Here is a 10,564-nt window from a genome sequence, read left to right as displayed (position 1 = left end):
CTATTGAGTTTACCTAGCTTCAACTCTTTAGTCTCCTTTTGTGGTTGTAATCAGTCAATCATGTTGGTTCTAGGATCTAGGTCTGTCGTGGCCACCTTAAATTGACATATGGTGTCATTTTAAGACCAACATAACGTTGTGGTACGATCTTTTGATCAGCATGCATGGTACAAATTGTGCCCCTATTATTTGAAGGAAATTTCATAGTTAAGTGCAGTGTAGACACTATAGTTCCAAAGGCATTAAGGCATGGTCAACTAACTTTTGTGTTAATTGTGATATCTTATAATTTTACAATTTATTGATTTTATAATTTTATACTTTTAAATAAAATATTATAAAAAATAAAAAATAAAGTTTTAAAATATAAATGTTAAAGAAACTTTAATGAGTATAAATTTTAAATAATAATATATAGTATAAGATAAATAAATATTCTTTAGTAAAACTATGAAAAAGTAGATGTGATTTCTTAATAACATTGAAAAGGTAAATATATTTAAAAGCTAGATTTTATTTTATTCCATGAAAATGACAAATATTTAATTTAAAACTTAGGTAACTGTTATAAAGTGTAAAAGTGAATAACTCATTTCACGGATTAACTCATTACAAGTTAAATTAAAAATGAATAAGCTCGACTCAGTCTACCACAAGTTGATAGATAAATGGATTTACTCACTTAAAGATGTTTTATTCTTCTAAATTATTTTATATATTTATTATACTTGACTCATTATTTTATAAGATAATCTGAGTATTCATCTATTTTACCAAACATTATTATAAAAATAATAGTTGAAAATTAAAGTGTTTAATTAAACATTTAAACTATTCAAATATTATTGAATATCATTTTATTTAAAAAGCTCAAATTATCATCTACGCAATTAGAAGTAGTAAATGATTATAATTTAAAAAATATGAAAAAATGGTAAAAAAAATTAATAGAGTTAGTGGTGTTAGATTGTAAATCAATCCGTGCTTAACTCAATTCAAACTCATTTAACTTGAATTAAGTGAACCGAGTTTAACTTTACCCACATTTTAAAAAACAAATTTGTTTCCTAATCAAACTCAACTTAATTTTGTAATGAGTTACACTGACTCATGTGCAATGGATCTCATTTTTAAATTTTACTTGTGATTTAATATAATTTTAAAGAAAAAAATATCTTATAAAAAAAAGATAAAAAGAAACGTATAACTTTAAAAAGATAATTTTCTTATTAAGAAATATATATATATATATATATATATATATATATATATATATATATATATATATATATATATATATATATATATATCATATTTTCACGTAAGTCTAATTTCCAATTTTATTTAAAATGAAAAATATTAAGTAAAATTTTTAATTATTTTTATTTGTTACTCAAAATAAAAAAGTTACAAATACTTTCACAATAACTCTCTGAATTTTAATTTACCTATAACATACAATTATATGGTATAGTTAAAATGTGATTTTATTATACATAAAATATTTCAAATAAACTTGCCAAGGATAAACATCTTATTGGTTAAAAATATTAGTTATAAACAATAACTAAAAGGATTTACAAAAACATGAAAGTTTTTATACTTTCCTTTCCTCTTATTCTTTGCAAAAGTTTACAATAATGTGCATATATTTACATATTTAGCCACTTTAAATTTAAAATAAATATTTTTAAAATAATTAAACTAAACAAATATATATATATATATATATATATATATATATATATATATATATATATATATATATATATATATATATATATAAAAGTAGAACTCCAATTCCAATTTCAATCCAATTCTCGCGCTTAATTAGTATTTTTGTCATGGTAACAAAAAAATAAATAACTTTTCATAATATATATAAAAGTCAATATATATATATTAATTTGTATTTGAATTTGAACAAGAATATAAAAGTCATTAATGGTGTCCTTCAGATATTGTTTATGGATTAAATATATGTAGGGAAATGAATAAAAAAAGAATAAATATAATTATTTTAGTTAAAGCACTTCGAACGTAACCGTTTTTTAATCTCCGGATCCTTCCAGGGAACTTGCACTCCTTCTCCCTCTTCCTCTTGACTCTTCAATTTTTGCCTTCTCCCAATTCTCAATCATCACAAACAAACAGCACACGCATACCATGACCCTTTCTTCAATCGTCACCACCCTCATTCCCACTTAATGCATCCTTTCTGCTGTGTCTCCGTCGTCTCCGACCACTCCTCTCCGGTCACCCTCGACATGCCCCCTATCCCTGCCGCACCCAGATCCGACCCCGCTCACCGAACTGGACAAGCCCTCCACTCCCTCACCAACGACGGCGAAGGCGGCCGCGGGCACCCCTTGCCGTTTCCGGCTGCGGTGGACGTCAGGATCAAAGACCTCGTCGGGAACGGAATCTCCGGGATTCTACACAAGTGGGTGAACTATGGCAAAGGATGGAGAACGCGCTGGTTCGTGCTTCAAGACGGTGTCCTCTCCTACTACAAGATTCATGGACCCGACAAGATCATCGTGAACTCCGAAACCGAGAAGGGATCGAAGGTCATTGGCGAAGAATCCGGAAGACTGATCTCTCGCAACCGCAATTCGAATCACGTCGATCGTCGCCGAAAGCCCGTAGGCGAAATCCATCTCAAGGTCCGTTTCATCATTTGTTTCCTATTTTTCATTCTCTTCCATTTGTTTTTTTCCTCTTTTAATTTCGTTTCGGTTTGGGAAAACCACGCTGGGAGAGTACCAGTTACGAAATTGGAAATTCAGAAGTTGTAATTACTGAATATCCTATTTATGTGATGAATTTTTAAGTGATGATCGAATGGAGTTAGTTATTAACAAAGTTTTAAAGTGCACTCCTCACAGATTTGTAGTTTATAATGTGATCATATTCGGAGTGCTCCCTCTGGAGGATACATGTGGTTTTGTATCAGAAGAAATTTTTGAATTGTGGTTTGGATTGAGGACATATGTGGCTGCTATGCTGTCATAGAGATTGTAAACCCTTGGCCGGTTTGAAAACAGATTATTAATTTATAGGATGGGATGTCAGTTAATTTATTGAAACTTCAATGTGGTGGGTGGCTTGGCGGTTTTCTTTTTGGTTTTTTTGGGGTTGTGAGTGGCGAATTCTATTTATGTTCATCTCTGTGTTTGTGTGTAGGTATCGACTATTCGTGAGAGCAGGTCCGATGACAAGCGATTCTCTGTTTTCACTGGGACTAAGAGACTCCATTTGAGGGCCGAGACTCATGATGATCGGGTGGCATGGATGGATGCCTTGCAGGCAGTGAAAGATATGTTTCCCCGTATATCAAACAGTGAGTTGATTGCTCCAGTGGACAATGTGGCTGTTTCGACAGAGAAACTCAGGCTTCGGCTTATGGAGGATGGAGTGAGCGAGGAAACCATTCGAGACAGTGAACAGATAATGAGAAATGAGTATGCTGCGCTCCAAAACCAGCTTCTGCTGCTTAAACAAAAACAGGTGGCTCTAATCGACACTTTGCGGCAATTAGAGGTACCTTTAATGAAAAGTAGAAAACTTGAAGCCAATCAAACTGGTTATTCTTGGTGGATTTCAACTACTGCACAGAAAGCTGGTCATTCTTAGTACTCTTAAGATTAGGGACAAAGAAAGGAGGGGCCATGTCTTTCTCCTTCTCATTTAAAAGAAAATAGAGAATTGTGTATTATCATCCTGTCAAATATGATGTGTAATTTCTCTAGTTTTCCCATGCTTTTTCTTCTACTGTTGTACAAAATCTACTGCCAAGTCTAATAGTTTGTTCATGAGTTCATTTGTCATAGGTGCTACAGCAATTAATAATATTCAGTGTTCTTCTGTCAAATTCTTTCCTTTTTCGTATTGAATTGGTTTGTAATGGACTATTAGTTCCATATCTCGTATTGAGTCTTTCTTTAACCAGTTAGATGACTGAAGTAGGGGTTTGGTATGCTTGTATAGTGTCTAAGCTATAAATCTTAAATCCAAAAAGGAAAGAGGTTGTGGTTAGTGGGTCTTGAGGCTCTTTTATTCTTTGACTTGGGATGAATTTTGATCATATTACTAGCAGAGTTCTGTTAGAAATAAATCCTTGGACGATTGAACTTATATCATACATGCACAGCTGAATGTTCTTTATTACAAAAAAAATTGTATAGGTGGAAATGAGACACTAACGAGATATATTTCTGGGTTGTATTTATATATCATGCTGTACAAGTTTTTAACCAGTTAATAGCCCTGCATGCGAGGGCGCAGCAGATTGAGTAATCATAAAATGCTATACCTAAGTTTTACTGTTCTTATATTTTTGTTTATCCAGTAAGCCTGTTTACCTTAATGTATAGCAAAAATTTCCAAAGGTAAATATTAATAGATGGCCTTGTTTTCTGCATTGATACTTTTACAAATGTGCCTTCCTGAGATTGTACTCATCCCCCCTTTTTAATTCCAAATTGCTATTTTTATTTTCATTAGGAGAGAGTCAGGGGACATGGTTAACTTTAAAACAGAAATTGTTTCAATATTTCTTGGCAAGGTTTGTGATCTCTAATACTAGAGTCCATCCATTGAATTATCATATTTCAATAGCTTAAACAAAATATTTTTCTTCGCACTGTGGAGAGTTCTCGTTTGATCTTTACTTTTAATTGCTTCTGCTTACTTGTTGATATATTGATTAAGGTTAGCATTTTGTTCTCCTCGTGAAGTAAAAGAATTTCTTTGTACTTCATTATTGTAGACAGAAAAGGTTGATCTGGAGAATACTGTGGTTGACGAAAGCCAAAGACAGTTGAATGATCAAGAGGTTTCCTCTAGATTAGGGCAGGAAAAATCTAGTGGTAAGTACTTAATGTTGACCCTTTCATTTGATTAGGATCTTTTCACTGTGTGGTGTTTGGTTGTGCATTTTCTGGAAAATAGAAGCACTTGAAAATAGAGGTTTTCTTATGAATTATTTCCATTTTCTTTTGCATTTAAACTTTTTCATCCAGAAGAAAGTGGAACTGAGTCTGAGGATGATAATGAGAGAAATGATGCAGCTGAAGAAGAAACAGATGATGAAGACACTGCCTTTTTTGACACTCGGGATTTTCTGTCATCTTCGAATTCTTTTAAAAGTAATGCTTCTGATATTAGGGTCTCGTCTTTCTCTTCAGACGATGAAGGACTCTATGCTGTTGAATCAGAGGAGGATGTAGATCCTTCCATTAGATCTGTTGGATTCAACTATCCTTACGTTAAGCGGCGAAAGAAATTACCTGATCCTGTTGAAAAGGAGAAAGGTGTCAGTCTTTGGTCAATGATTAAGGACAATATTGGGAAGGATCTAACAAAAGTTTGCCTTCCTGTTTATTTTAATGAGCCTCTCTCTTCTTTGCAAAAGTGCTGTGAAGAAATGGAATACTCATATCTTCTAGACCGAGCATATGAATGGGGAAGAAGGGTAAGTCTAAATATGGCATCCCAAGTCATGTTGCCCTGTATTTTACTTTGCTGTTAGTTCTTCAATGTTCATTTCTCGATGCAATGTTCTAAGTATTTTAACTCGTTGATGATGTTATGCAGGGTAATAGCCTCATGAGAATTCTCAATGTTGCTGCTTTTGCTGTATCTGCCTATGCTTCGACTGAAGGAAGAATCTGTAAACCATTTAACCCATTACTAGGGGAAACATATGAGGCTGACTTCCCGGATAAAGGCTTTCGATTTTTCTCAGAGAAGGTCCAAGCTAATGCTTGACATTGATATTATTGCATAGATGATCTTTTTCTTGATTATTTTTGTTGGAAGTCCCACATCGACTAGAGATAAGGCCAAAATATAATATATAAGTGAGGTGCAAACCTCACCTTACAAGCCGGTTTTGTGGGGTTGAGTTAGGCTTAAACCCACTTTCTAATATGGTATCAGAGCCATGGTTAGAGCCTATCCTAGCGAGTTCTATGTGGGCATTCTATTCTTCTATTCCACCCGCTATCGGGCCGTTATCGGACCACTCAATTTCTACTATCATGCACGAGATGTCTATACCTTAGCGTGTAGGGAGTGTGTTGGAAGTCCCACATCGACTAGAGATAAGGCCAAAATATAATATATAAGTGAGGTGCAAACCTCACTTTACAAGCCGATTTTGTAGGGTTGAGTTAGGCTTAAACTTACTTTCTAATAATTTTATCATATATATATATATATATATATATATATATATATATATATATATGTATGTATTTTATCATTTAATGCTGCATAGAGAAGGTGAAAAGCATCAAATTAGCATTTTGGTATAAAAATGTTGGGAATTAAAGGTTAGCAAGTGCTTGACTTACCTATAAACCTATCACTGAAAGGCCACCTGTGAGAATTACAAGGGGTGTGTGTTTGAAATGTGATTGTTTTGTTCTGAACTTATTGTTTGTTTAAATCCTACATATCAGTATTCATTAATCATGCGTATTTGAAGTCCTTAGAACTTCTTGCTTCTGGATTAAAAGGAAAAAAGTTTCCAAAGCACGGTTTGACGGAAAAACTCAAGTATAATCTTAAAACTACTCCATTTCTTAATTTGATGAATGAAAATTGATGTGATTGGGTGCTTAAGTTATGTATAACTTGATGAAAGGCAGTACAATTTGAAACAAAGGATATGATTATAAAATTTTTATATATCTGTTTCCATTTTGAAAGATTATATTTCTTCTTTCTCTCAGGTCAGTCATCACCCGATGATAGTTGCATGTCACTGTGAGGGTACAGGTTGGAAATTTTGTGGAGATAGCAACTTAAAGAGCAAATTTTGGGGTCGGTCAATTCAGCTTGATCCTGTTGGCTTTTTGACTTTGGAATTTGATGATGGTGAAGTATTCCATTGGAGTAAGGTATTTTTAACTACTTCCACTACAATGTGTCCAATGGCCTCAGAAAATGCTGTGTGTAGATTTGGTTCTAAACTGATATGGAACCTTTCGTTCAGGTTACTACATCAATATACAATCTCATATTGGGAAAGCTGTATTGTGATCATTATGGTACAATGAGGATACAGGGAAATCAAGACTACTCATGTAAACTGAAATTCAAGGAACAGTCTATAATTGATCGAAACCCTCACCAGGTGCTCAATATCTGTTTCACGGAGTCCATCTTGATTGTGTTTACGTTATGACTGGCATTAACTTTGTTGTAATATAGTACTTGACATGTGAACTTCTCTCAGGTTCATGGTATTGTTCAGGACAGAAATGGGAAAATATTGTCTACTTTGCTCGGAAAATGGGATGACAGCATGTATTATATAAATGGAGACTATAGTGGGAAGGGAAAAGGTTATGAATCAATGTCAGATGCCCATTTACTATGGAAGCGGAGCAAGCCGCCCAAGTTCCCCACTAGATACAACTTCACTCGGTTTGCCATCACATTAAATGAACTTACCCCTGGATTAAAGGTCCCTTTCTTAATTCACACTTTCTCTTGTATAGCCAGTTTATCTTCCTATTCTTTTTCTTTATAGTGGAAAACTAGTCTGTATTTCCACCTCTTTAACTCCATTATGAGTGTTGCGTTCAGTAAGGAGATGTTGTGATCATTTCTGTATCATGGAAGAGCTATAAAGTATGAAACAATTGAAATTTAACATTTAAGGACTGAAATATCCATATCATTGTTTTGCATATTATGAGTACTTGTACTCATCTATTATCACTTATTTGTGCATACATAGGATAAGCTGCCACCAACGGATTCCAGGTTAAGACCTGATCAAAGGCATTTGGAAAATGGAGAGTATGAGATGGCAAATTCAGAAAAATTGCGACTTGAACAGCGTCAACGTCAGGTAATTATGTCATTCTACTCTGTGGTGTTTCCTTTGTTGGTTTCAGAGGGAGTACATTGAATAGATATGTTTTAGAGTGGGAACATGATAAAGGAGTGTTGCTATATGTTTTGATTTGTAACTAAATTGAAACGGGATTAAAACATGAGTGGACTTATATCATATTAACTTCTTTAAAAGTTATAATTTTTAACCTTTGCAAGCAAATCTTAATATATGTGTTAAGTAGATCTTAGTTGTGATAAGGGTGAAAATAAAGTAAAAATAGAGCCGAACATTTTTGTCGGGTTTAATCGGATGTTGGTTGGTCAACTGTCAAATGCTACCAAGGGTGAGGGTAGATTATTTAAGGTGGGATTAAACAAGTTTCTGCATTAAGAACTTACAAGAAAAAAAACAAGGTTTCTTAAGTTAAAATTAGTTCATACATCGTTAAAAATAAGAATTTAGAAAAGTACAGATAACTTTACAAATTAGCTTATCCATAAATTATTTTTATTTATAGGAAAATTAATATCAATTTTTTTCCCATAAATCTCTTACAAAGAATTTCTTCCAAAGATGCCCTTAGTGCTTCAATTGCTTGTTAGAATGCCTTAAATCCGACTAGTCATCAAATACAATTACTTGTGGAAAGACAAGAATCATACTTAATAATGATAGCAATTGCTCATAAAGTAGCACTAAGTGTTTTACTTTTTAATAGAAATATTTTTTACCGAGTTGCTCTGAATGTGCGGTCACTTATCTGGCCTAGTATCATTTTGTGCAAGTTGATCTTTTCCCTGTTTTGACCGTGCAACCTCTCTCAGTGCTATGGTATCAACACTCTGTTTTCACGATAACTAAACGAGATGTGTAAAGGATGAGCTCTTTCGTATGTTTCGATGATTTTTTTTTTTTTTTTCAAAATGGCTTTCAGACGAAAGAAATATGCAGAAAAAAGTGAAATTAACCACCTCATCTAAGTTAAAATTTATTTTTGCATAATCTATACCTCGTACAACATTTTCATTATTTTCTTCAAACTTTTATTTTAACTTGTTTATAAATTAATTTTAACTTGTAAAAAAAGTTAATTTTATTTTTGTCCTAAAAGTTCATAGATAAGTTTGTCCAAACTGACTACACATTATGTTTTAGACAAGGTTATAAAATTTTCAACCCTTGAATTTGTGGGAGAGGAGACTGTTAAAATAAATGTAGTGGATTTCCAGTTATATATTTTAATTTCCAAGTAAGCGAGTACAGTTTGAAGATAACCAATCATTATGAAAACTGACGGTTGAAACTGTGATTGTTATGTAGCACATGTATAAAATAAATTATGATGTTGCCAAAACTTTAACAGGAGTGAAGCCCTTATGCTTTATCCTTATTTTCCGAGACAACTTGTTATGTTCGATATTTGATATTTGTTTGAATGGGATTCAGGCTCGGAAAATGCAAGAGAGCGGTTGGGAACCACGGTGGTTTGGTAAGGATAAAGAGAGCGGTTCCTACCGCTACTTGGGAGGGTATTGGGAGGCTCGAGAACAAGGAAATTGGAACTCATGTCCTGACATTTTTGGTCAAATTCCTTCTGATCATCTCTTGGACGAAGGTCAATGATATTCACTGTAGTTTATCGACATTTTACCTTCAATTCTTTTAACTGATGGGCGTCTTATACTGCTACATCGCAGCTAAGGTTCCTCATGAAATTCATCATAGTCAATCATTTAAAAATATGAGCAGGTAATAATGTAATTGTTTTTAATTTCTAGCCTCTCTCATTTTACATCCTCATGATTGTTATTGTTAATATTAGTATTAGGACTAAGTTATGAAATCTTTTTCAGGTTAGGTTCGCATACTTTTTTTTTTACCAGCAAAACTATATTATATATTTATAAACGAGGTATTTAGGATGTTTCATTTCATATATTACATATACATAATATACAAGTCAGATTCTTGAAAAATCTGTTACTTCCCATTTTCCACCCAAACTAGATTAAGTTTTATAAGTATATCATGTCTCTCTGTTTACAAAACCCTAACCCCAGCAGTGTCCTATACTTGTTTTCGGAATTTTAGTTGATACAAGGTAAACCACTCTTACGTTCAAGTGGTAGTAAATTTGTATATATTAACTAATAAATAACAGTTTTATCAAATTAAATTAGGTTTGTTAAACATTATTCATTCTTTGTAATTATTGTCTTTAATGTCTTTCTGCATTATACATTTAATTAGTATTCCAGTGTTTGATACTCTTATTCATTATTCCAAAAGTATAATTGATCGCACAATAGAACTTACCATATCCGCAAGTCAAAAAAGTGCTCCATTTTTCTTACTTCATTCTTTGGGATGTATTTGTGAGGGGAATTAATAATAATAAAAGGAGCTTGAGATATTATTTTTAATATACTTTCAACATATGGTGTTATTAATTATTATTATTAATGGAGGTTTGGGTAATTATATAAGTTTGGGTAAATATAATCCGAACTTCAGCATGCGGGAAAGAAGAACAAAGCTCTTTCAAAGTAAAGTATAAATGACAGTAACATTACTGTGTTGTGGAGATTCCTATTGACTCTTCTTTTCAGTCTTGTACCGAATTTTGTATCTTCATGCCATCTGCTTCTGATTAAAAAGTACTTATACTACCTTCTGATGTGAAGAGAAACACGTAAAAAATATATGATA

At 32.9% G+C, this 10,564-nt stretch overlaps 1 protein-coding gene across 2 annotated transcripts; it reads left to right on the top strand.

The window, feature by feature from the left end:
* Positions 1 to 2,043: 2,043 nt before the first annotated feature.
* On the top strand, positions 2,044 to 9,632 carry LOC124834628 (oxysterol-binding protein-related protein 1C-like). Of its 2 annotated transcripts, none has more exons than XM_047309360.2 (10): positions 2,044 to 2,666; positions 3,187 to 3,543; positions 4,772 to 4,871; positions 5,028 to 5,476; positions 5,599 to 5,754; positions 6,741 to 6,908; positions 7,004 to 7,144; positions 7,247 to 7,477; positions 7,754 to 7,867; positions 9,302 to 9,632. In XM_047309360.2, exons 1-10 carry the CDS (start codon positions 2,208 to 2,210, stop codon positions 9,476 to 9,478), a joined length of 2,352 nt encoding a protein of 783 aa, XP_047165316.2. In that variant the 5' UTR covers positions 2,044 to 2,207; the 3' UTR covers positions 9,479 to 9,632. The 2 variants fall into 2 exon arrangements, with proteins under 2 accessions (XP_047165316.2, XP_047165315.2); XM_047309359.2 differs by having other exon boundaries at positions 5,025 to 5,476.
* Positions 9,633 to 10,564: the final 932 nt, after the last annotated feature.

This window comes from Vigna umbellata, chromosome 1, assembly GCF_029865625.1.
Source record: "Vigna umbellata cultivar VRB3 chromosome 1, Vumbellata_1.0, whole genome shotgun sequence".
In the NCBI taxonomy this organism is placed as follows: Eukaryota; Viridiplantae; Streptophyta; class Magnoliopsida; order Fabales; family Fabaceae; genus Vigna; species Vigna umbellata.
This window is presented reverse-complemented; position numbering and strand designations above follow the sequence as displayed.

What these genes read in the sequence shown, in the direction of transcription:
- LOC124834628 (XM_047309359.2), top strand. Translation starts at nt 2,208, where the DNA reads ATGCATCCTTTCTGCTGTGTCTCCGTCGTCTCCGACCACTCCTCTCCG. An exon ending in AGGGCAGGAAAAATCTAGTG is followed by an intron (nt 4,872 to 5,024) that starts GTAAGTACTTAA and finishes TTTTTCATCCAG; the next exon opens with AAGAAAGTGGAACTGAGTCT. An exon ending in TTCGATTTTTCTCAGAGAAG is followed by an intron (nt 5,755 to 6,740) that starts GTCCAAGCTAAT and finishes TCTTTCTCTCAG; the next exon opens with GTCAGTCATCACCCGATGAT.